Source organism: Wolffia australiana, chromosome 2, assembly GCF_029677425.1.
Source record: "Wolffia australiana isolate 7733 chromosome 2, ASM2967742v1".
Lineage (NCBI taxonomy): Eukaryota > Viridiplantae > Streptophyta > Magnoliopsida > Alismatales > Araceae > Wolffia > Wolffia australiana.
This window is the reverse complement of record NC_135836.1, coordinates 12,370,352-12,395,160: the sequence shown is the minus strand read 5'-3', so window position 1 is coordinate 12,395,160 and position 24,809 is coordinate 12,370,352. Positions and strand designations below refer to the sequence as shown.

Below are 24,809 nucleotides of genomic sequence, written 5' to 3'. Positions count from 1 at the left end.
ATCGGGCGATATCCGTCTCTGAGGGGTAGATGGATATCAGTACCTGATACAGTATGTAGAGGGACACGACGGATACTGGATGCCGGATATCGGTTTTTGATATCCGGTTATCGCAACCGATATCTGGATATCGGTACGGGTATCGACCGACAAAAATTAAGTTATCAATCTCATTCATTTGTTTATTTAAATCTACCGACTTATGTTTTGATATGTTATTAACCTCGATTAATATATACAATGTAATATTTTTATTTTCTTCCATATGGGATAACAGGATTCGCAGTTTACATTAAAATTCGAATCATGTTGTCCCATATGGAAGATATTTTAAATCATGCACTGTATATATTAGACAAGGTATATATATTAATGAATTAATATTAAATTGATAGATTTTCTTTATATTATCAGCTTATATATAATATATATTTTTGATATTAATACTTCGTCTAATAAATACATGCTGAAATTTCTTTTATCTTCCATATGGGATAAAGTAGTCAGAGTTTGTTAATCTCGGAATCCTGCTGTTATCCCATATGGAAAGAAAAAAAGTTCGACTTGTATATATTACAGCGCCAATAAACAAATAAAAAGCTCTAAATACCCTCTACCGCAGGTTGATTCACCTAATCGCTCTTCAATAATGAATGAAATATATTTTTATAAAATATATCGGTTTTGGATATGGAAAACCGATATCCACACCCGATATCCGATATCGTCATCCTTCCCCCTGAGACGGAGACGTATCTGGACATCGAGATGGATATCAGTATCGGATATCGGCACTGTAGCAACCGATATCCGATACCGATATCCGATATCTGGATATCGGAATGAACGGATACCGGAAAATTGCCTTTCCGGTATCCGATACAGCATCCGTCCCGTTACTGTCATCCGGTACCGGTATCAGAACGGGCGAACACTAATTTTCCCTTTTATTTTACTTATTTTCATAATTTAAAATTTAAAAATGTGATAAGTACCATTAAAATATATGAATCTTCATTAAATAAATAAATATCATATATCAGATTGTTTATCATTAGATGAACAAAATTAAAATTGGATACTTTCATGGTTGACGAGGGAAGATGGTTAAGAAAACACGTGTATGGAGAGAAAGAGTAAAAAAGGTGTTAAGGTCCCTTTACATCCAATTATTAAAGTTTTAGTGGATGTTTATATACATACTAATATGTACACAAATATTCACGTCAAAATAGTAAGAAGTATGATATAGTTATATTGACACACTTGCATACACATCTTCTATTCATTTTGGCCGTTTCAATAATAATCAAAGTTTTTTTTTGGCTTCCTCTATTTGTACACATTATGATGTATTCATAAATATTTTAATAAATTTTAATATATTATTTTCGACCATCACATCTCTCCTTTTAAACGTGTAACTAAATTTTAGTTTTTCCCTTTAATTTACTTTTTCCATGATTTAAAATTTTAAATCATGAATACTTTCTATATATTTTGTCATCATCTTATACTTATTATGAACAACAGCACTTCTTTTATTATGGAATAAAAATAATACAATATAATGTATTTTTAAGTACTTTAAGAATTTTAAAATTTTAAATTTGTCCACACTATTTCTCCTTTTATTATAAGCTGTAAAAAATTCTCATCCCCTTTTTCCTCATTTTCATGTTTTATAATTTATGTGACCATCATCATCCGTGATGGGCGTCCCATCATGACACATGTCTGAGACCCTCTGTCACTGTCACATAACCCATCGCGGGTATTACATCACTGTCACCGTCACGGGACTGAAATTTGTCATACATCACTGTCACATCATCCGTCAGGGATCCGTCACCATGATGAAAGCCGTGATGAATTACGTTTGTCTTTCCCTACATTGAACTACCATTGAAAAACATTTTCATTCAGTAGTGAAACTAGATTCTTCAATAAATATGGTGGCATGATTGTACTTTATATTTTGGGAAATTATAGAACGATGCTTGGCTTTATTTCATGCAAAAAATTTTAATGTCTTGAATTAATTTCTATTTTTTTAAAATTTAGAAAGAGCATTTTCTGCACGAATAAATACAGTTGAATTCATTATTTCAGTAAGTTCAATAAAGGATAGCATTTTTATTTCTAGAATGGAAAACTATATACATTTAACGAAGATAAATGACATGTAAATGCATGTTACCTCATATATGGATGTCATTTAGCATGTTACCGTTTAAGAATTGAAGGATATTTTGTATCATCTTTCTTTCGTAATATTTTAATTCTTATGAAACTATAAATTCAAGTGTTTGATAGTTGTCGCTGTTGGGTTTTATTTCTGTGTTGACATGAAACTTTGATGATTCATGTAGCCAAAAACATATAAAATCCTAACAAACCTTTAACCTGAATGATCAAATCACCTTACCATAAGTTGGATTTAGAAGTTCTATTAGTTACGTGATTTTTGTAGGATATGTATGAATTTTTAGGGTTAAATAGAATCCGTGCAGTGATACCAAATAAGAGGACATTGAGTCCATATCAGCAACACATAAGATGAAGAGCAACACTCCACTATAATTCGAGAGGTCAAGATCCAAGGGACGGTGTAGAAGATCAAAAAGACCAAACGAGGATAGAGGATAGTATTTCTTGAATAGGATATGTGCTGTATAGGTCTCAAGAAGCTCTTTCCTCTTTCCCACTACCCTGACTGTCCTACTTGTTTCTCTTGCAGTGTCATTTAATGTGACACAATTTGAACCATAAAGAGCTCTTAACAAGCGAGATTTCAAAATATCTGGACCAGATTCGTGGGGTCTAAGGCTGGCCAACCGTCACATGGTTTAGATGTAACATGTGCTGCCTTTATAGATGGCTGATCACATATGTCACAACTTGATGGGACTTGGTAGAGATAGAATGGTAAGAACTTGTTACAACACAATAGGAATATGTTAGTAAACTTATTTGGAATTGCTAACTCAATTTTAGTCGCAAATTTTTTTGATTAATGAGCTCTAGATTGTTTACATGGAACCACAATACAATGAGGTATCTATAACTTTCAGTAAACCAATCAAATCATTCAAAATGGACATGTAATGGCTTTAAAACTAATTTGTGTATTTTAATGAAAAAACCTTGACATTTAATGCAAGGCTTACGCGTAACTATTATACGTTGTAATAAAATTTTGCGTTGGTCTTAGCGTAGAAAATGAAGAGCTCATCTGCTCAATATAACAAAAAAATTAGGAAAATTCAGAAATTAATTTCAAACATAAATATTCCCACTTCTTTGTAGAGGCCCTGGCCCCTGGGAAATTCACTCATTTGAACCCCGGTGACGAAAGGGGACACAGCCTTAAACGTTAAAAATGCACTTGTCTTAGGATGTTCTAAGCTCTATCATCTGATGTCCGAATTCATATCAAGTTGAACCTATATAAAACTGATATTTCTTTTCCCTCACCCCTCGTATCTGAGTGCCCTACCATGAAAAGTGACGACTGAAAAATTATCCTGTCTGCTCCTCTACTCTCTTCGTCTCTTCATCATCCGACTCTCTACAATTTTTTTTCTCTCAGCCGTTACGTCGCCTCTGTCTGGCCAATCCCCAGCAACAGTAATTACGAGCGGCAGGAGAAAGAAAAAAAACTCCACTGTTCATGAGCATCCGACGAAAACTCTGCTAGTTCTTAGACCCATCATTCTCTCTCCCGAAACCCAATTCAGAAGGCGTCCGGTTCCCCATGCCGGCGTTGATGGCGACGCTCCCCGAAGAATATCAGTCGCCGGAAAGCTGAGCCTGACCAAGCAGGAAAGGCTAAGCCTGAGTACTCTCTACTCAAGCTTCTGCGGCTGACGGCGCAGCGTGTATCTGCCTCGGCATGCGTCACCTATCTTAACTCTTAACTCCAGCTCTTGAGGAAGAACAGCGGACCGAAGAAGAAGACGGCCTGATGGGCCTTATCATCTTGTCACCTCGCCGCCTTCCGTAGACATTCTAAAGCGCCTTTCTCATCCGATTACATCAACTCTCTCTCTACACTTACCCCCTATCAAATCCAGATGCCGCCACTTTGCCTCCCCCCATCTGTTCATGCTCACATGTTGGCGCTTCTTCCCCTCTGTGCACTGGCCAGTCAGCGCCTCTCTCTCTCTCTAGTATCTTGCAGGCTGAAGGCCTTTCAGACTTTCACTGACGAGCTCTTTTGGCAGTTTCTCTGGGCTTATTTAGCGCAAGATTGTTATTATCGCTTTTTCTCTCTCTCTCTCTCTCTCTCTCTCTCTCTCTCTCTCACACACAATAGTGATAACTCGAAGAAGGAGAGAAGGCTGGAGTTAGGCGCGTAGATGCAGAAGCGACTGTTGGTGGCATGCTTGTTCTTGTCTTTGGTCTGCTCGTGGGGACTCTCCCACGGCGACGATGGCGACGGCGACCTGCGTGTTCTCTTGAAAATCAAGATTTCAGCGCTCGGTGAAGGAGGGACCGGCCTTCTCGACTGGACCAACTCTTCCTCTTCTCCTTGCACCTTCTCCGGCGTTCTCTGCAACTCCCGCGGCAGAGTAGTCTCCCTCAACATCTCCTTCCTGCCGCTTAATGGGTTGCTCTCGCCGTCCATTGGGCTGCTCTCCGAACTCGTCAATCTCACCATCTCCTCTACCTCAATCGCCGGCGATCTGCCGCCTGAGCTCGCTAACCTCAAGCGACTCCGCGCGCTCAACATCTCCAACAACGTCTTCTCCGGCGAGTTCCCCGCGGCCGTCGCCGCCGGGCTGCCGGCGCTCGAAGTTCTCGACGCGTATAACAACAACTTCAGCGGCCCGCTGCCTCTCGGCCTCGTCGGTCACCGCCGGCTACGTTACCTCCACCTCGGCGGGAACTTCTTCTCCGGCGAGATTCCCGAACGCTACTCCGAGATAATCAGCCTCGAGTACTTGGGCTTGAACGGGAACGCCCTCTCAGGGCGTATCCCCGTTAGTTTGAGCCGGCTCTCGCGGCTTCAGCAGATGTATATCGGCTATTACAACGCTTACGACGGCGGTATTCCGCCGGAGTTTGGCGATCTGGGAGCGCTCGTCCGCCTTGACATGGGGAGCTGTAATCTAACCGGGAAGATACCCTCCAGCTTGGGGAAGCTCCGCTTTCTCGACTCTTTGTTCTTGCAGATGAATCATCTCTCGGGAAGCATCCCTCCCGAACTGGGTGATCTCGCCAGCCTCAAATCTCTAGATCTCTCCATCAACGGGCTCTCCGGCGGGATACCGGCTTCTTTCGAGCGGCTGAAGAAGCTCACTCTTCTGCACCTCTTCCGAAACCATCTCAACGGAGTGCTTCCTCCCTTTATCGCTTCGCTCTCCGAGCTGGAAGTACTCCAAGTCTGGGAGAACAACTTCACCATGGAGTTGCCAGACGGTCTGGGCAGGAACGGGAAGCTGAAGAAGCTCGACGTGGCGACGAACCGGCTCACGGGCTTGATTCCGAAGACCCTCTGCGACGGAGGGAAGCTCGAGACTCTCATTTTAATGGAAAACGGCTTCTTCGGGCCGATTCCTGAGGAGCTCGGGGCGTGCAAATCTCTGACTAGAGTCCGCCTGGCGAAGAACTTCTTGAACGGTTCCATCCCCGCCGGGCTCTTCGACCTGCCATTGGCGGACATGCTCGAGCTCAGCGATAACTACTTATCCGGGGAGCTTCCGCCGCGCCTCGCGGGGCCTGCCATGGCCATGCTGCTGCTCTCCAACAACGCCATCTCCGGCCGCCTGCCGCCGTCCATCGGCGAACTCCCCGGCTTGCAGACGCTTTCTCTCGCCTCCAACCTCCTCTCCGGCGATATCCCCCCCCAGTTGGGCTTCCTGAAGAACCTCTCGAATCTGGACTTGAGCGGGAATTCGATAACGGGGGCGATCCCGGCGGAGCTATCGCGGTGCTCTTCTCTGGCCTCCGTCGATCTAAGCCGGAACAGTTTAACCGGAGTCATTCCCCCCGCCATCGCCGGCCTGCCCAACCTCAACACGTTGAATCTCTCCCGGAACAGCTTAAACGGCGGGATTCCCCAGAGGATCGAAGGGATGCAGAGCTTGACCCTGCTCGATCTATCCTTCAACAATCTGTCAGGGAAAATCCCCAGCGGCGGCCAGTTCTTCGTCTTCAACGAGAGCTCCTACGCCGGAAACCCTAATCTCTGCGGAGCTCCCCTCCGCAACAGCTCCTGTCATCTCCGTCCCGGGCGCTCAACCTCCAGCGAGAGCGCTTCCCAGCCCTTCAATCCATGGAAGCTCCTGCTAACTCTCGCCGCCCTGGCAGCGGCGGCCGTCGGCGCCGCCGTCTGGCGATCCCTGCGGCGGCGGTCGAGCCGGTGGCGGATGACGACTTTCCAGCGGCTGGAGTTCTCCGTGGACGACGTGATCGCGTGTCTCAAGGACGATAACGTCATCGGGAAAGGAGGCGCGGGGACGGTCTATCGGGGGTCCATGCAGGGCGGTTCAGAGGTGGCGATAAAGAAGCTAGCCGGCGGCGCCGGCGGCGGCGACCGGGGGTTCGCGGCGGAGATCCGAACGTTGGGGAAGATCCGGCACCGTAACATCGTTCGTCTCCTGGGCTTCGTCTCCAACAAGGAGGCCAATCTCTTGCTCTACGAGTACATGCCGAACGGTAGCTTGGGCGAGCTGCTACACGGCTGCAAAGGCGCGCGCTTGGACTGGGTATCGCGCTATCGTATCGCGGCGGAGGCCGCGCGCGGGCTCTGCTATCTCCACCACGACTGCTCTCCCCTCATAATACACCGCGACGTCAAGTCCAATAACATTCTCCTCGACTCCGCCTTCGAGGCCCACGTCGCCGACTTCGGCCTCGCCAAGCCCTTCCGCGGCTGCGAGTGCATGTCCTCTATCGCCGGCTCCTACGGCTACATAGCCCCCGGTGAGACTTCTCTTCTTAGAGATGGGTTTCTTCTTGGGAGCACTGCTGATAGAATAATGAATGGGTTTCGTTTCTTCTTGACAGAGTACGCGTACACGCTGCGGGTGGACGAGAAGAGCGACGTGTACAGCTTCGGGGTGGTGCTGCTAGAGCTGGTGACGGGGAGGAAGCCCGTGGGGGAGTTCGGCGACGGGGTTGATATCGTGAGGTGGGTGAGGAAGACGACGGCGGAGGAGTCGCCGGCGGCGGCGATGGCGGTGGCGGACCGGCGGTTGCCGCCGCTGCCGGCGGAGACGATAATCGTTCTTTTCAGAGTGGCCATGCGCTGCGTGGACGATAACAGCGCTTCTCGTCCGACTATGCGCGAGGTGGTGCAGATGCTGTCCGGGCCTCCCTGTGCGCCGCCGGCTGGCTTGCTATCTCTCTGAGTTCTGTGGGCGTTTCTTTCTCTCCCTTAACGCTTGTTGTTTTTTTTGTGCATCGATTACAAATTTAAAGATAAGCCTGAGGCCTGAGCGGATACTTGGAAGAATAGCAGTGTCTAGTATCGTCATCTGCGCTTCTTCTCCTGGAGTTTTACAAGTTTTTTAGTCTCGGCCTCTCGGGCCGTGCCGTGGTGGACGTTGGACAAATTTTCCGCTATTCACGAGATGGACAAACTGCAGGTAATTTGTGTCCCTTATAATGACTTTTTTTCAGGTCCGGGATTGAAGGTGTTCGGCTTATGTTGAATTGAAGGTATTATTTATAAATAAAAAGTTTTTAAAATGGGTTTGGGGTTGGTTCGGATCGATCTGGGCATTAGATATTGATGTTAGAAACTCTATGTGCGATAATCTGTTATTAGGCCATAGTCTGATTTTCTGAAGCTTTTACAGATTTACTCTTCAGTTAGAATTTCTCAATCATTGATGTTAAAATTAAGGGAATGACTCATTCAACAACGCGTGGAAGAGAGGAGAGAAAGCTGTATAGAACTCACTTATGATTCATAGTCTTAAACTTGAACATCCACAATTAGATGTGATGGATAAAGAGATTGTGAAACACTACCTACCCAAAATATATTGAAAACTTTACCAACTTTGTTTCTCTACAAACTTTTAGCTAAGAGCTCAGCAAAGCCCGTTGGATAAATTGACCGCTGAAATGTGTAAATTTTCTCCAAATATTTGGACAAGTCAAATTTTATGCCAAAGTGATTGTTTAGAAATTGAACATGGTGAATTTTGTTGAGGGATTTCTCGTATTTCTGCTAATAATATTTCTTGAAAAAATCCCTGAGTTTCCAAAACACTACTTTTTTGTGACCCTCTAGGCCCATAATTCAGTGTAGTTAAGAATATAAGTACATAATACCTTTACTAGAAAACCTAAGTAATTATTTATATAAACACAGATTAATTAAACAAAATTTGGTTGAACCCAATTGATCAGTTAAGTTTCCAACCCATGGGGTGTCAAGCTACACCAAATACCCTAAACATACAAACTAGTATAATGACTCTGTCATGGAACCCTATTTTCATTAGTCACCTTCTCTGTATAATGCCTCGTATTCTTAACTCTCCAAGGAGTACATATGTTACAGTCAACAGCCAAATCCTATTTGGTCATCCAAGTTAGTACTTATATATTGGGAAATCATCAAAAATATATTTTTTGATATTCAATCGCATTGGCCAATGACTTCATTGCATCGTCTTCCTTGGGTTATCTCCTCTTATATCAAGGATAGAATATTACACCTTTAACAACCAATCATCTGTGTGAATTTCTCGCTACTACTGAGCTAATATTATTTGGAATTTCATGAATAGGAGCTCATAGGTCATGGTTAAAAAACAGCTATCTTACACTATATGTATTTGACATCTTACGCCTAAGGACCACTTACATAATCTTGACATGAATCAACCTTATTCATAGTGTGGTATAACATCATTCAGGGATTCACAAATATCAATTCAATAAACACTTTCTTCTAAAAAGTACCCTCTAAACTTTAGTGTCACGCACTAATGGCTACGGGATCAACCGTACTCATCATATGATTAAGACTATATAGTGCATTTACATCATTGATGTCCTTATCAAGTGTAATTTATATAAGAGTACTTAGAAAAAATGTTTAAAAACTAATGATATATATATTTTGAGCTCATCATAATTGATTTAGTCATTGTATCTGTTCATGGAATATTGAACAAGATATGACATGTGCAATTGGTTTATAAGCCACATATATTTCCATAAAATATAATTCATAAAATTAAATAAAGTAAATTGAACATAACTTATCAACTCTTATGGAGTTTGAGGAGTCTTGGTCCTCATGATGTAACCTTGCTTTCAACATCATTAGCATCTTAATGCTTTCTATGTCAATGTCATAGTTGATGGATAATTTTTGCTCCACTAAATATTTTCACTTCTAGAAACTCAAGTGTAAGTTTGGATTGGTTTGGAATGTATCATGTGCTGACATCCTTGCGCAATCTAAAGGGAGTATATTCATCATCACTACACCAGATGTTGAAATAATTCTCCTACTATTGCCTAGGTATTGAGTGTGGTCTATGACTCTGACCTCGTTACATGAATATGAGTGTGAGGTGCCATAAGGTTGTGATTATCGTCCTTATAACCAATATCCTTACTAGACTCTTTGGTTGCCCACGTGTGGAGCATATATAGAATTGAAGAGACAACAAAGATAGGAAAGCACATCATAGCGGCATGAGGGGCCCACTACCTCTAATCTTGAAAATATGTCCAATATTTTCAAATTGGCAAGACTAGATTGCACCTAAGAGAGCTCACATGTATTGCATTTCATGCATTTCTTAATGCATCCCTATGCTTTGATTGTGGAAGTTGGCATGAATTATCCATTGTGTACACAAGGTGGCTTGTGAGTGTTGTGATGAATGTAATGTCCTCAATGATTGGTAATTTTTTGGCTGAGCAAATGAATGCCAAACCATTGCACAATTAATAAAGGATGTCCACATATTTTTCAAGAATGTTCCGGTCAATCCTACAAATGATGTGATCATTTTTTAGCATGAAAATGAAGCATAGAGCCATGTTATGAAGCCCCTTTCTTGGCAAGAGCTCCTTTAAAAATCTCAAGCATGGGCGATGAATGTGCAGAGAAGTTGACCTGTATTTATTTGAATTTGGTAACTTAGACTATTTGAAAATGTCAAAATATTTCTCCATCTGTTGCATGTAGCCCTGCAATACATTAGCCATGGTTCCCACGTGAGAAACAACCACTTCCAAAGGGTCAAGGTTGCACCGTGTACAACCATCCACGAGTGCCTTATGTAGTCTGTCTGGTGTTTATCAATGCATCTATACTTTCCTCTCATGTGACATTATCCTTGGTGTTTTCAGATTATGAATAATCTTCAATCTTACGTGGATGGTGAGGTTGAGATTGTTGTGCTCCATAATAAAGTGTGGGTTCACAAACTTTAAACCATGTGTCATGGTAGCTAAAATATTTATATTTTTCAATGCATACATCAATGGAACATAGTTTTGACTCATTGCCATAAGTATGACTTTTATAAAAATCCTTGCAAGGTTTACACCACTGTGTAATCTTTTGATTTTCTGGAGACCAAGAAGTATCTCACATAGCTTCCACTCGGTTTCAACCCAATGTTACATGATGCCTAATTAAGTAATGGAATTCTCAGCAGTCCAAATATCTCTATTAAGTGAGATAGTATAGACGTCATCAAATATCAGGACCGGTTTCCTTATAATTTTCCATACATCCTCCCTAATATGGCTTTCACTACACCTGGATTGGGTTGATTTCCCACAACTTGTTTATTGTAGAACCACAATTGTCTTAAGGACTTCTTCATGATCAGTCTCTACGGCAGATCTTAATCGTAGATAAATCGAGTGAATTCCTCTATTTTCTCCATAATGATGTTTTCTAGATGTAGCTTGTTTGAATGAAGATCAAACTGAACAATTACTATTTGCTTGCTTGATACACTCTTTGATGTCATTGCAAAACTTATGGTAGACTTTCTAAAAAATTATCTTGAACACATTCATGATGTATCTTTATTTGGCTTGATGAATACCTTGTGCATAGGGTTTTACGCCTAAAAAAGAATGAATAGGTACTTCTTTAGGCTAATTTTAGTGAACCCATCCAAAACCTTTGACCGATTGTGCCTTGTATTATGGAACGACTTGTCCTAGTTGTGGGCATGTCTAATATTAAACATGTAGCCATAGTAATTGAGTTTGGGGATGTACTTGATGTCAAATCCATTAATTTATTGTATAAAATGAACATACGTTAAAATTAATCAGAATGAAAACTCATGGCCTGGCACGCTGGTGATGCCAGAGCCTAATGTATCATCATTTTTATGATTCCATCATGTCCTAATTTTAGACCCTTGACTGGAACAGAAATGTTCCAGGTGGAAAATTTCTCTCCATCCCCATAATCTTCTTCCACTCCAGTCCAAGAACCTCTTGAATCCTCACACAATTAATCAATTGAATACATAATCTCCAAAAAGATTTATCATTTATATATGATTCTTCTTCATGACGAGATGTGAGTCAAACAAGTGTCTCTAGATCAAACTAATAAGGCTAACATAAAACCTAAATGTATCTAGTAATCTGGCTCTCCAATGGTATGCAGAAACCTTATTCCCACCTCATCAAGATAACTAAAGAAGACTATTGTTATTCTTCACCACTAAGCCTTATTCTAGTTCTATAACTCTGGGACAAGAATAATATTGCCCCTTTTTCAAACCTCTAATTTATCCTTGAGCCCTTTGATGGAAATATATGTGGCCGGCAAGCCAATCACACATTCCATATCTCGTTCCATTTTTATTAATATAACATATTCATTACAGTGCATGTGTGATGCTTATAATGAAGTCCATCAATACATGATCGGACTAGTTGAATTATTATGAGATTGTAATACGGAGATCACTAGTTTTTAAGCATGTGTTCTAAATATTCCTATTCGAAGAATACGTGATAAGGACATCGAAGTATTCGGATAGAGTAGCACTATCTAGCCTCACTCATATGATGAGTATGGTCGTTCCCATAGCCATTAGTGTGGAGACACTTAAGGATAGAAGTGGGTGCTCTTTAGTGGAAAGAGTTCACTTAATTGATTTGTACAAATCCCTAAATGTTATTATACAAAATGTGAATCAGGTTGATTTACATCAGAGTTGTTTAAGTGGTCCTTAAACCTGAGACACCAAAGACGTCTTGTGGACGGACAGTTGTACCTTGACTATGACCTACATGTCCCTAATCATGGGATTCTTAATAGTCTTAGTTCAGGTACATCAAATTCACAAAGATGATTGAGTGGTCAAGATGGGATCGTCCACCCTCGGAATAAGAGGTGCCAGCTCAAGGAAGACAATGCGATGAAGTCCTTGGCCAAGGTAGTGAAATATCTGAGAAGAGTTCTCTGATGATTTCTGAATGCATCAGTACTAACTCGGATGACCGATGATGATTTGATAGTTGACCATACCTAAGTCCTCCAAGGAACATCAAGTGGATGAGGGATTATACATACACGAAAACCGATGACAAACATGTTCCATGAGTGAGTCGATACACACTCCTTTGTATCTTCTAGAGCGCGAGGTGTTGCTTGGAACCCCACATGATTCAACCTATCAATTGGGTTAAATTGATACGACGTTAATTAATCTATATGATAATACAGTTAATTAATTTGGAAGGCCATTAAAGGTTATTGGGCTACTAGAGTCGTTAACTAGACTGATACATGGGCCTAGAGGGTCACACGCAAATGGTCTTTTTGATGTCAGAAGATATACTTAAGTTTTGGAGTTTTTTGTAAAAATACTCAGTATAAATAGGGGAAGACCTTGAACAAAATTCAGCAAGGCCAGAATTGTTCAGGGGCCTTCATCTTCTTCTCCCGTCCACCATGACTGTTCTCCAAGCCCGATGCGCTCGGGAAGGCGTAATAACGACAATGGAGGTAGAACGGGGCTCATCAAGAGGAGGAGGAGAGCCAACGTGTCGAGGACCGCGTGGATACATCTAAAGGTTGCACACTTGAGCAGCTCAATTTGTCTCGCGCTGGGATCCAAGTAATCATGGATGCAATCAGTGCAAAGGTACTTCGTTTCAATGATGTTTTATCGATGCCGTTTGATTCTATTTACGTATCTTCCACTGTGTGGAATCCTTGTCTTCATCTAGATCTAGGATACTAGGACCTAACACCCTGAGAATGAACTAAGAGAAGAAAACAGCATAACTCTGAATTTGCCTCTCAATGCATAAGCGAAGGGCAACAAAGAGGGAGTGGGAAAAATGAAGCCCTAGTTTATAATGGGATTCAATTTTTCGCCCAAGACACGTATGTCCCAAAACCCTTGACACATGGGGAAATTTAATGCCATAAAAAATAAATCATGCATCAGGTTGTTGTTACCCTCTCTGAGGTTGAGACACCTCAATAAAATAGTACAGAATTTTATTGACGCATCGGAATGAATGAGCTGAAAATAAAAATTCATAAGTAAAATTCCAGAAATTATAAATGGAAAAACTCAAAAGAAATTGAAGATATATATATTATTTATCACAGATGAATAAAGCTTCTTCATTCATGATACCTCATATTTTAGTTTTCCATGAAAGTTGAAGATTAGGCCCGGTTGAGTTCAAACAATATGCTAGTGGAGAAAAATGTCCCTTTGCACGGATAATCAGTTGCTGAACAAAAAAATATTTAGGTGTCTCTTAGGCCCCAGCGTTTATGAAAAAAGTGTGGAGGCAATTGAGAATCATAATTTTGGCTGCAATTGAGCGATGCATCTGAGAGTGAAATAGAAGTGAGATAAATATAAACGGATGAATAGATTAGGGAGATGTTGATGAATGCAAACCAAATACACTACATAAATATCAGGAAACAAAAGTATGTGCTGCATATGAAGATATTTTGTTAACTGTAATTTGATTTCCTACGAATAATTATGAGGAAATTGACCAGGATTCATTACGGAAATGTGTCATTTTTCTGCGGTTTATATTGTATAAACCTCAACTTTCTAAATCATGTGTGGCCAAATCATATTTCCAGTTAAATTAGAACTCAGAATATCTTATTAAAATCTCTTCTCAACTACATTATTGATATACAATCAAATTAACAGTTCAATCAATGAGGATGATGGAATAATTCCAAAAGGATTTGTGTTCCCAAATAAATATTTTCATTTCTTCTGTATCGAGTATCTGAATCTGGTGTGTGTTGAATATATTAGCTACACCTAAAAGGAATGATTCAATCTTTATGTCATGATTTTCACCTCTAGCGATGCACTTAAGAATACACAAATAAAACATTCACGGTACTAAATATTATGATACTGAAGAAACATGCAGGGTAGTGACACCAAATTATCAATTATCTGATACTGAATTTGCATGAGTGATAGAAAGTGATACGATTTATAAACTTAAACAGGTGATAACATGCATTTCTAGTGCTTTATATTATCATATTTACTTGTTTTTAAGCACTAAATTAGTCATATTTGCATGTTATCAAGCTCAAAATGATTAAATCTATTTTTAGAACAAACTTCTGAATTTTCTGTATTTTTTAGGATTTTTCTAACAACATATTCTAAAAGAATATAAATTTTGAGACAGAATATGATTTTTCTAGAATTGTTTGATATTAAATTTGGAAATATATGATTTTTCTAAGTCAAAATATATTATTATGCGTATTTTTTGGCTTTTATTTTATTTAATATGAAATTTTAAGTATTTTTGTTCTTATTGCATAGGGTGATGTGGCACACCGACGCGCCGCCACGTCAGCGTTGAGAAAGATATTTTTTCTTTGTTTTTTGTCCTTTTGTCATGTACACAGAACGCGAAAAGCCATGGAATATGAAAAGCCACGGAATACGAAAAGCCACGGAATATGAAAAGCCACGGAATATGAAAAGCCTTGGAATACGAAAAGCCACAGAATACGAAAAGCCACAGAATACCAAGTGCTTTGACTTCTTAACAGGCATGAAACTGATGACATTGATAAGGAGAGAGAAGAAATTAAATTGCTTCAACTTCCACTGGCCATAACTTTTGATCTTCCTCTCCTCTTTCTATCCATACCTCTAATCTATAAATAGAGGCCTGGATCATTGTAAAAATCATCTTGAACTTGCTTCCTACTTTTGTGGGCTGATTGAAAGATAGTGACTTTAGAGATCCATCAAGAATGTTCTTGGTGTCTTGGGTGTGTGGGAAGAGACAAAAGAGAAGAGGGAGAGCTTACCGGCACTCGCAAATCGCCCTGATCTTGGAGGAACGTAAGGATCTAAGGTAAGTGTCTTTGCCTTACGTTGTTTCTCTCCCAACATCATCGTTTTCATAGTTATAGTTTTTTATCAACATTTCATTTTTCACTTCACTTACTTACGTCCCCATTCTCTCATCTCTCCATCCTTGCCATCGTACCACTCCATATCCAACCACTATCCTCGTTCATACCGTCGTTCATCGTCATATCCATCACAATCACTTACTCTTTTCTTTAAGTTAAATTAGCTTATAATTACATATCTTTTATCGATATCACTAGCTCACATACTCAAATCTTGGTTTCTTCGATCCTCTCGTCCATCATCACTAGTATAAGAAAGTAATTCCTTAAGCATCGTTCCATGTGGAGACGATCCGTACTCATCACTAACTCAGTATTTTTAAGTATGGTTAAATATATTTTATTGAATAATCTCAATCACCAACGACAAATCTTAACCCTAAAATTGTGATTATCAACAAGAGTCTTTCTATGCAGTGAATCATCATTTATAAACCCTAAATATTAATTTATATGTGTTAAATACCCAACAGTTGAATATGTCTAAGGTATGAGACATGGGATAAGTAGAATCAACCAAATAAATTTGTACTTTTCAATATTAGTCTCTAAACTGATCCATAGGGGAAAGATCTAACATGTTTTCCATTAGTACTAAAAGCTGTTGTTCGAGAGTTGTTGGAAATATACGTAAGAAAGCTAATCATACATTCCATCTCTAGTTCAACATTCAGTGATACTATTTCTTTATTATAATGCAGACGTGATGCTTGTAATGAAGTCTATGAACACACTAAATAACTAAGTGAAGTATTATGAAATCATATATTAATATCACTAGTATTTAACATGTATTCTAGATATTCCTTTTATATGAATACTCCTGGTGGACATAAAAAGCACCAAAAATATAATAACACTATACAGTCTCACACATATGGTGAGTATGGCCGATCTTCTAGCCATTGGTGTGAAAACACTGAGGAGGGATAGGGGGTTCTCTTCAAAGAAAAGAGTTCCCTGAATTAATGGATAGAAATCCCTGAATAATATTGCACTTAACTATCGATTAGGTTGATTCCTGTAATGGTTGTGTCCATGGTCCTTTGGCCTGAGACACCAAATATGTCTTATGGGTGGATTATTCTGCTTTGACTAGTCCTTGACAATAATTATAAATAATCTGCTAATTCTATCAATTAATTTAGGCTTAAAATTTTGCGATTGATTTCATCCATTTTTGTGTTTACTTTTACTAAAATGATCATACACATATGTTATTAAGGGTTAAAGTTATTACATTTTTTTAATCAAGTTCACATTTGTTGTGATTTTACAGCAATTTTAATATAATTTTATGGAAATAAAGTCATATACAAAATAAGTCATGAAATATATATCTAAACTTATTAGAGAATTTTAGGGGTGATTTTAAAATGAAATTCTGATTTCCCCAATTTTGGTATTTTTATGGAATTTTCAGAAAATAAGTTATAAGAAAATTATTTGACAAGTCAAAATATATATATTTGTATTTAATTTAATATTTCAGGGGTTTAAGATATTTATAGAATAAAATTCTGATTTTTCCATTTTCTGAAATTTAGTGGAATTTTGGGACATAATATTAAAAAATGAAATATTTCAATGGTCACAGACTATAAAATTGTGCTTATTTTAATTTTTTAAGGAATGTTTTGAATTTTTTTTTATCTTCCTAAACTTTTGTGGCATTTTGTTGATCCAATTTCAAATTAAGGTATATAATGATATAGGAGGAGTTTTGAACTGAAATTTGAAGTGAACTTTTATATTCTCTATCCTTCTATGATCTAAAAATAGACCCTTCATTCTGGTAAAAAGTGCACACTTGGATTTTATTCCTGATAGCAATCAGCTTTGTGTTTTAGCTCATTCAAAATATGGTTTGGATCTGTTTTCATGCTTTTAGGGTGCAGGATTAGAGTAGGAATTAATTTATTAGGAAATATGAAAAAAAAATCACCACTTGGCCCATTGGGCACCTGATGATGAGGTTGTGTGATCTTCTTTTTCAGACTGACATCATGAATGTTTTTCCTAGGTTATTATCATTGATAGATTAAGTTTTCACTCTCATGCATGCCACCTCATACTCTATTTTTTTGGCATGTATTCACATCATCTCCATCACCAGTGGTGATGGTAAAATCTGCATCAGTCACCCCATTCTGTCCTTTAATAGTGCATATTTAAAGCATCTCCCTACACTACGCAATGGTAAAACTCATGTCCTCATCCCATTCATGCCACCATTATCAAATGTCATCGTTGCTACCGTAGACCTGGCTGAATTATTCAGTTACTATTTCTTAGAATCCTCTGCTAGCCCATCAGAGGAAGACGCCCAAGAGCCCTATGATTCGATTCTCCGAAAACTTCCTGCGGAAGTGTCGCTTGCTAGTGCAATTGTGGACGCAGTTTCTTCCACTGTTGCAGTGTGATACCTTTCATTTTCTGTCAGTTAACGGTGCCCTTGTGTAAGATTTGGGCCACATGATTCTTGGCTGAGTTTTTTGAATGACCTCTATTCAAATTGCTAGCCTGCAACGGATTGATCTACATCGACGGATTGCCAACTTTCATTTTCATATTGTCCTCGGGAACATCCGTGAGATTGTGATGGATCATTCATTCCGTCGCTATTCAACCTGGGGCCAAGCAGCTCACTCGACGTCGAAGCATCCTTAACGAAGTTGCTTCTCGCTCCTGGTGTCGCCGAACCATGCTCGAACTATTCAAGGTGTATTGAAAGCCAGGTGTCTTGAATTTCTCTGCTCAGATTGTTCTCTATCTGCCGCCCTTGTTCAGGCCATTTCGCTGACATATTACTTTGATCGTGTTGAAGTCTTGGAGGGGTGCTTGAGACTGGGATGTCCAATGCCCAAGTCCACGAGAAGGAACTCGACGGTGGGGAATCGCTGTAGTGTAGATCTGAAATTGATCTCCACCCTCTCCTATCGATGGAGAGGGCCGGACAACCTGATTTAAGATTGAACGATCGAGCTTGAAGCTTGTTGCCCAAAGATTCTTATTTCTAACCACTGAGACGTTGGAATGATATGCTCTGGATTTCTCATCTATCATCCATCTTCACTGCCCACAGACCTTCTCCGCCACTATCTTGGATTGCTGCAGGTCACTTATCATGGGATTTGAACAAGCCATTCTTCCAAGGGCTCAATGCCGACGAGTCAATCGTGGAATTGTCTTGCATTCTCCCTTGGAACCACAGTTCTCTACCTTGTTGAACTAAGAGGGGGTGAATTAGTTCTACTTCTTTTATTTATATAGATTCCTTCTTTAACTCTCTCTTACTTCACTCAAGGGACAATAAATTTTTACCCTGCTTCGGGGCACTAATGTGCCCTTACTGCAGCCGCGCCTCGCCCGAGGAGTCGCCCTGACTCCACTAATCACTTTGGTAAATGCAAAGTGAGAAAAACTGTTCGCGATGTACAATCGCTCGCACTGATCTCAAGTAATCACACACTAAAAACACTTGCTCGGTGCCGACGTCTTCCTCGACCTCAATAGAGTGCCTTCTCAGCTTCCAGCAACGTTCTGAGCCTCTCCTTAGTCCACTATGTGCTGACGAAGTCCTCACGTCTCAGGCCACCATCCCGTGTTCAAGTGGATGTGATCTTTCTCTTGTTAGTGCACTTCCCTGAAAAGCAATATAATGACAATATCTTTGTTGACCTTAAGTCGACTTTTCTCCTACCCTAGTTTTCTCCTAAATTCTGTTTTTCAACTTTCAAGTCACAAATCGTGTATCAAATGTCAATTGATGTCAACTACCAATGGATATGATCAAATGCAATCAAAATCTAAACTTATATCAACTGGTAATAATTCTTCTCAATTGTAATAAGATAGTCCAATGAGATCAATTGATGTTTACTAATATCAGAAATATTCAAAGTAGACAATCAGATCAATCAATATTATAGATCAATTGTCTTAACTCAAGTTAAATGTGATTTAACAAATATCAATTCAAATAAAGTAATTATAGTGAGTCTGATCGAATGTGATTTAGAAATCTCAAATTAAATCAAACAATTTCATTGTGTAAATCCTGATCGAATGTGATTTAGAAAATATCAATTCAAATCAAATAGTTATATCAATTCTGATCCAATGTAGTTAGATGATATCAATTTAAATCAAACACTTATATCAATTCTGATCCAATGTAGTTAGATGATATCAATTTAAATCAAACACTTGTATCAAATCTGATGAGTTATAACAAAGATATATCAATTCAAATCCAATAGGTATATCAATTATGATCGAATATATATATATATATATATATGGGAGATATCAAATGTATTTGAATTTGCGAGTTAATGCATTCAAGAAATCGATTGAGATAGTTATTTAAATTTCATCCAATCTAAAATTCAAATTCAAGTTTACAAGATGAATGGATAATTTTAGAATTGAATTTCTTATATCTGAAGAAAACTGAATTTCAAGAACGGTACTTAAAATCAATTAGAATTAGGGCGCCTAAAATATTCCAGTATTTTGAAATCTAATTCAAAAATAATTTGAATTAATCAAAGAATTCAAATAGATTTAAAGCTGTCAATATATTCAATAATCAAGAAGTCCAAGAAAGTTGGTTATATGATTTCAAATAATTGCAAACATCAAAATCGAATTGAATTTTATATCAATTAACTATGTAGTAAAAAGAGATTTAATCTTTAATCTTTATCAATCAAGGTTTCAATTAGATTTTATATTTGATTTCACATAATCAAGAAACCAAAAACAACTTGTTATTTAGATTTCAGAAATCCAAGATCAAAATCAGTTTTTCAAATTTTGAATGTTCAAATTTCGATTTTAGATTCTAACTAACGAAAGTCAATGAATTTCAAGAACCCTCAAATTAATTTCAACAGAAATCAAGAAATTGGTATCAAGAACCTTCAACAAGATATGGAAAAATCTAACCAGGATTTTCTTGAAGAATCAGTAATCACAAACATGCAGATGATGACGTCAATTAATTTCAACAGAAATCAAGAAATTGGTATCAAGAACCTTCAACAAGATATGGAACAATCTAACCAGGATTTTCTTGAAGAATCAGTAATCACAAACTAACCAGGATTTTCTTGAAGAATCAGTAATCACAAACATGCAGATGATGACGTCCACCAGTCTTGAATTTCCTCACCACCAGCCAGAACTTTCAAGAACTTTCAGTTGAGAGAGAGAGAGAGATCACAATTTTTCAAGAGAAGAGAGAGAATGAGCACCAAAAAGAATACCTTAGAAAGAGGCTACATTGGATATTTATAGCCTTCAACTGTTATTGGGCCCAATTTTCCTTGTCTTATTGGGCTTCTACCTTAATTATAAACTTATTATCCCTAATATACTCCATCACATATTTATCTAATAAATGTCTATATATTACTACTATATTCAACTACTTAATTAATTTCATTAAATATCTATTATATTAAATCATCAAAATCCTTTTCCTAACATACCTCTTCCCTTGTCATTTTCTACAGTGTTGGTTACTTTTTTTAGTACTGGTTTCGAATGCTCCGCTGCCAAGAGAGAGTTTGAATGTGAATTTAGGATTAGCCACCTCTTGTGTTAGACTATTTCTTGATGGTGTCAGATTTGATCATTTTTTTGTTGACGATGCGGATGCTCTTGGGCAACGAACATCCCTCGCCTCGTCAGTATTCGAGCTGATCGTGCGGATCATTGGGAGCTCGCCCGTGACACAACTCCTCGTCTTGTCTATATGTCTCAACGCCCCGGGCCTATCGGTTCCCCATACTTCTCGTTGAATTTGAAAACTATCGCATTATGTAATCTCATAGTATCCCATTTTATCGAACACCATGTGGCGTAACATGAACCGTACATTCCCCGTGCTCATGTTACATCAGAATGGTTTGAATAGTTTTATAGCTTTCAATCTAGGCTATATAATGAAACACTTACCTAGAGAAAAAGGTGATATAAATCAAATCAAACATACCAAAGATCACACGAGACTTTTTGTCATTTTCCTTAAGAATTGAGGTATGATTTTCGTCAAAAAATTTGAAGCAAACTTAAAACCTATTTACCACACTTTAGTAAAACAAGAATGGATAAAAAGTCTGATTGGTGGAGATTGCACGACTAACGACCCCCCCCACTTTCGAGGATGATCGATGCCGTAGGAGTAGCAAGTGCCACCACAGTCTTTCCCTCCACACTCCCAACTTTCTGCTTCCCCTCTATGGATCTGTAAGATCCCAAAACTTTCATTTTTTTAGATGGTGAATTTGATTTGAAGAAATATTTCCTTCGAGAAGATTTCACCCATTATCTTTTCCTCAATGGGCCTTGCCGCCGGAAGTTTCCGCAGCTGTCGCCGTTGAGGGGAGGCCGTCCTGCTGCTGTCTTTATCGTTCCTTCTCTCTATCGGGCCATTCTTCTCTTTCGACATACCGTTCTCTCTCTCAAAATCGTTTCTCTTTCTAGTTATTTCTCAATCACTCTCTCTTTTTCCCGTTCTCTCTCTCAATTGTCTCTCCTTCTAGTTCTTTCTCAATTGCTCTCTCTTTCCCTGTTATCTCTCTCAATCGTCTCCCTTTTTAGATCTCCCTCTCATTCGCCATCTCTCTTCCCATTTTCTCTCAATCATCTCTCTTTCACGTTCTTTATCTCACATCACTCTCTCTCTCTCTCTCTCTCTTTCTCTCATACTACCTCTCTCTCCATCACACTCTGTTTGGTGTTCTCCACCTTTTCTATTGTTGTTTCTCTCGTGTTTTCTCTCTCTTAGTAAATCATCTATCTCTCTCTGATCCGCTCAATCTCACTGTATCTCTCTCTATATCTGCTGCGTTCTCCCTCGCCCTATCTCCAAGATGGGAAACAAAGAGATGGGAAAATAGCTTAAATAGAGGTTTCCTAATTCTCCCAGCCCTTAGATTTGATTCCTACTGTTTGAAGAGTTGGCATATCTTTTCTCCATCCTCAATCATGATTCATGATGATTCAACTTCAATGTAGACTTAAAAAACAAAATTTGTGGGTTAGTTCCACAATCTTGCCTTTACTTGACCTGATTCTAGAATGCCTTGAATGGGCTTCGAAAATGGACTTGTTGTGTATTGGGCATCTTTTTGATCTGGGCCATCACTTTAGTTTCTTGTTATGGTCCAAGATGTCTTGGATTTCTAGGTTTCTCCCATTTGCATCCAAAATTTGCCATTTTATATTTCTATCTCCTTTATTAAAAAAGATTCAAGAAGATATGAGAAAATTCATCATCACTCTGAGTCAAGTGGAGTTAGTCTAAAAAACAATAATATACATAAAAAAATTCACAAAAGTATCATTTTAAACTTAAAAACTATAAAGAAAATTTTATTGATATAATTTGATGACATCAATTTATAAACCACTATTCATAATTTTCCTTAAGAGCACAAAGCAAGTAATCCCTAAGTGAGTATTCTATAAATAAACTTTAACTTTATTTTATTTTTTGTACAATATATATTTAAATATCAAAATATAAATAAATAAAATCAAAAAAATGAACCTTACTTCTAAATAGTTTGAACATGATTATGAAATACTTTTCATGTTTAACCAAATTACTTTAAAATATATAAAATGGTTTTGATAATGTTTGTAGATTTGATAGTAAGAAATACTAATTAAATACCTTATCTGGCACCTGAGCAAGGCCAAGTGGTGGTAGATACATTCTGAACGATTGGTGGAGAGGGAAAGTGCTATGGGTTTATAATCAGTGGTATGATAGAGATGGAGGCAGATACACAATGGTGATCGGCCTATTATGTAGTTGTATGCATGATGATAAAAACCTAAGCTATCTTTGATGATAATAACTAAGGAAAATGACCCAAACATGAGTCTAAAAAGGCAAAGAACATAAAAAGCTAATATTTACTATTAGAGATTTTTTATGAAAATTACTTAATAAGTATAAATAAGGGGCCTCCTATTTTAGGTGTCCATGCCAGCCAGATCAGCGTGTCCCTTTTTTCTTATTTCTCTACTTTCTCCATTTACTCCGCAAGCACTCCTAGATGGTTAGAAGATCCACAAGGTCTTCAAGATGAAGTGGTGAAGTATAGGAGATCCATCAATCTTATGGTTTTGTGGATACTTCTGAGGGCCGAGCAATTGAATGGCTTGAAGAAGCTCTCCCAGGAACCAAGTGAAGGGTGGAAACTGATAACATGCAAATTTATGACATAAAATCATCCATTTTACATATATATTTGCCTCAAAATGACAACATTTGCATGTTATATTGAATTAAATTGATTAATTTTGCCTTTGTTGTGATTTTACGATGTTATGATATTTCCTGATTTTGTGTAATTTTTTCATATTTTTGTTCGGGTTCAAAAATCATTAAGGAAATGAACTCTTAAAGGCGAAATACAAATTTCTGGATTTATAAATTATTTAAATGATTTTTAGGGTTTTTATTTTCTCTGGGGGGTTAGTTATAATTCTCCTATCCTTCTAAGGTCTCAAGGGCATAAACACAATTTAAGCACTTGTTTTGATGAAACCCCTAACTCTTAAAATAGCCTTCTTCCCCCTTCTTCGATTTTTGTCTTTTGGCATTCCTTTGACTCCAGGTCACCAGCAGGAAAAGGGGAGAAGCTTAGGCCCAAGCTTTGGCATTGTTAGTTGCTCAAGTTTGCTCTGGAGAAGAAGATCAAGTGGAACTCGACATCATAGCAGATCAAGCACCACCCGGCCTAGGACTGGCATCAAAAATGGGGTTTGTGTTAGGATTCTGATGAGAGATTTTCTTGTAATCCCCTCCAATGATAGTGTATTAGGTCTGTTTTCTTTCATCTTAGGTTTGGTTTGATCTTCTCACAAAATTCTCTAAAAAAGCATCATCTCTATCATCCCTCACATCCACCCATTCCAGCTTTCTTATCTCTACATATCACCCTCCATACCATCATTCCACCATTCATTCATCACTATTTCTACCATAAAGAGATCTATCCTCGTTTCTACTTCCATATCCATTATCTCTCCTCTCCATTTTCATCAAAGTCGTCCCCCATTCACATCGCCCATAAGGTGTTCGATGAAACTCCTCTATGGGAAGTTTTTTCTAAAAAAGCTCCTAAAAATTGTAAAAACCTATTCCTCTCATATCAATATTACTAAAGTAACTATTATATCTTGTTTTAAACTCCTTAAATCTATAGAACACCTCTCCATTCTCTTACCTATAAGTATCTCTTCTTCTCTTTATTAGTCATCTAACGTCATTACCTAGGCTCCCTGAGGATTCTACCCTTACTTGTCTCTATACTAGTGATGAAAATATAAATCTATTGCATGAATTCAAAACACAACAGAAAAATAAATCAATGCAAAT

General features: G+C 38.6%; 1 protein-coding gene across 1 annotated transcript; it reads left to right on the top strand.

Annotated features, from left to right (window-relative positions):
* Positions 1-3,907: 3,907 nt before the first annotated feature.
* On the top strand, positions 3,908-7,462 carry CLV1 (Leucine-rich receptor-like protein kinase family protein). The gene is made up of 2 exons (XM_078592152.1): positions 3,908-6,930; positions 7,015-7,462. The coding sequence occupies exons 1-2, from the start codon at positions 4,362-4,364 to the stop codon at positions 7,356-7,358; spliced, it is 2,913 nt and encodes a 970-aa protein (XP_078448278.1). The 5' UTR covers positions 3,908-4,361; the 3' UTR covers positions 7,359-7,462.
* Positions 7,463-24,809: the final 17,347 nt, after the last annotated feature.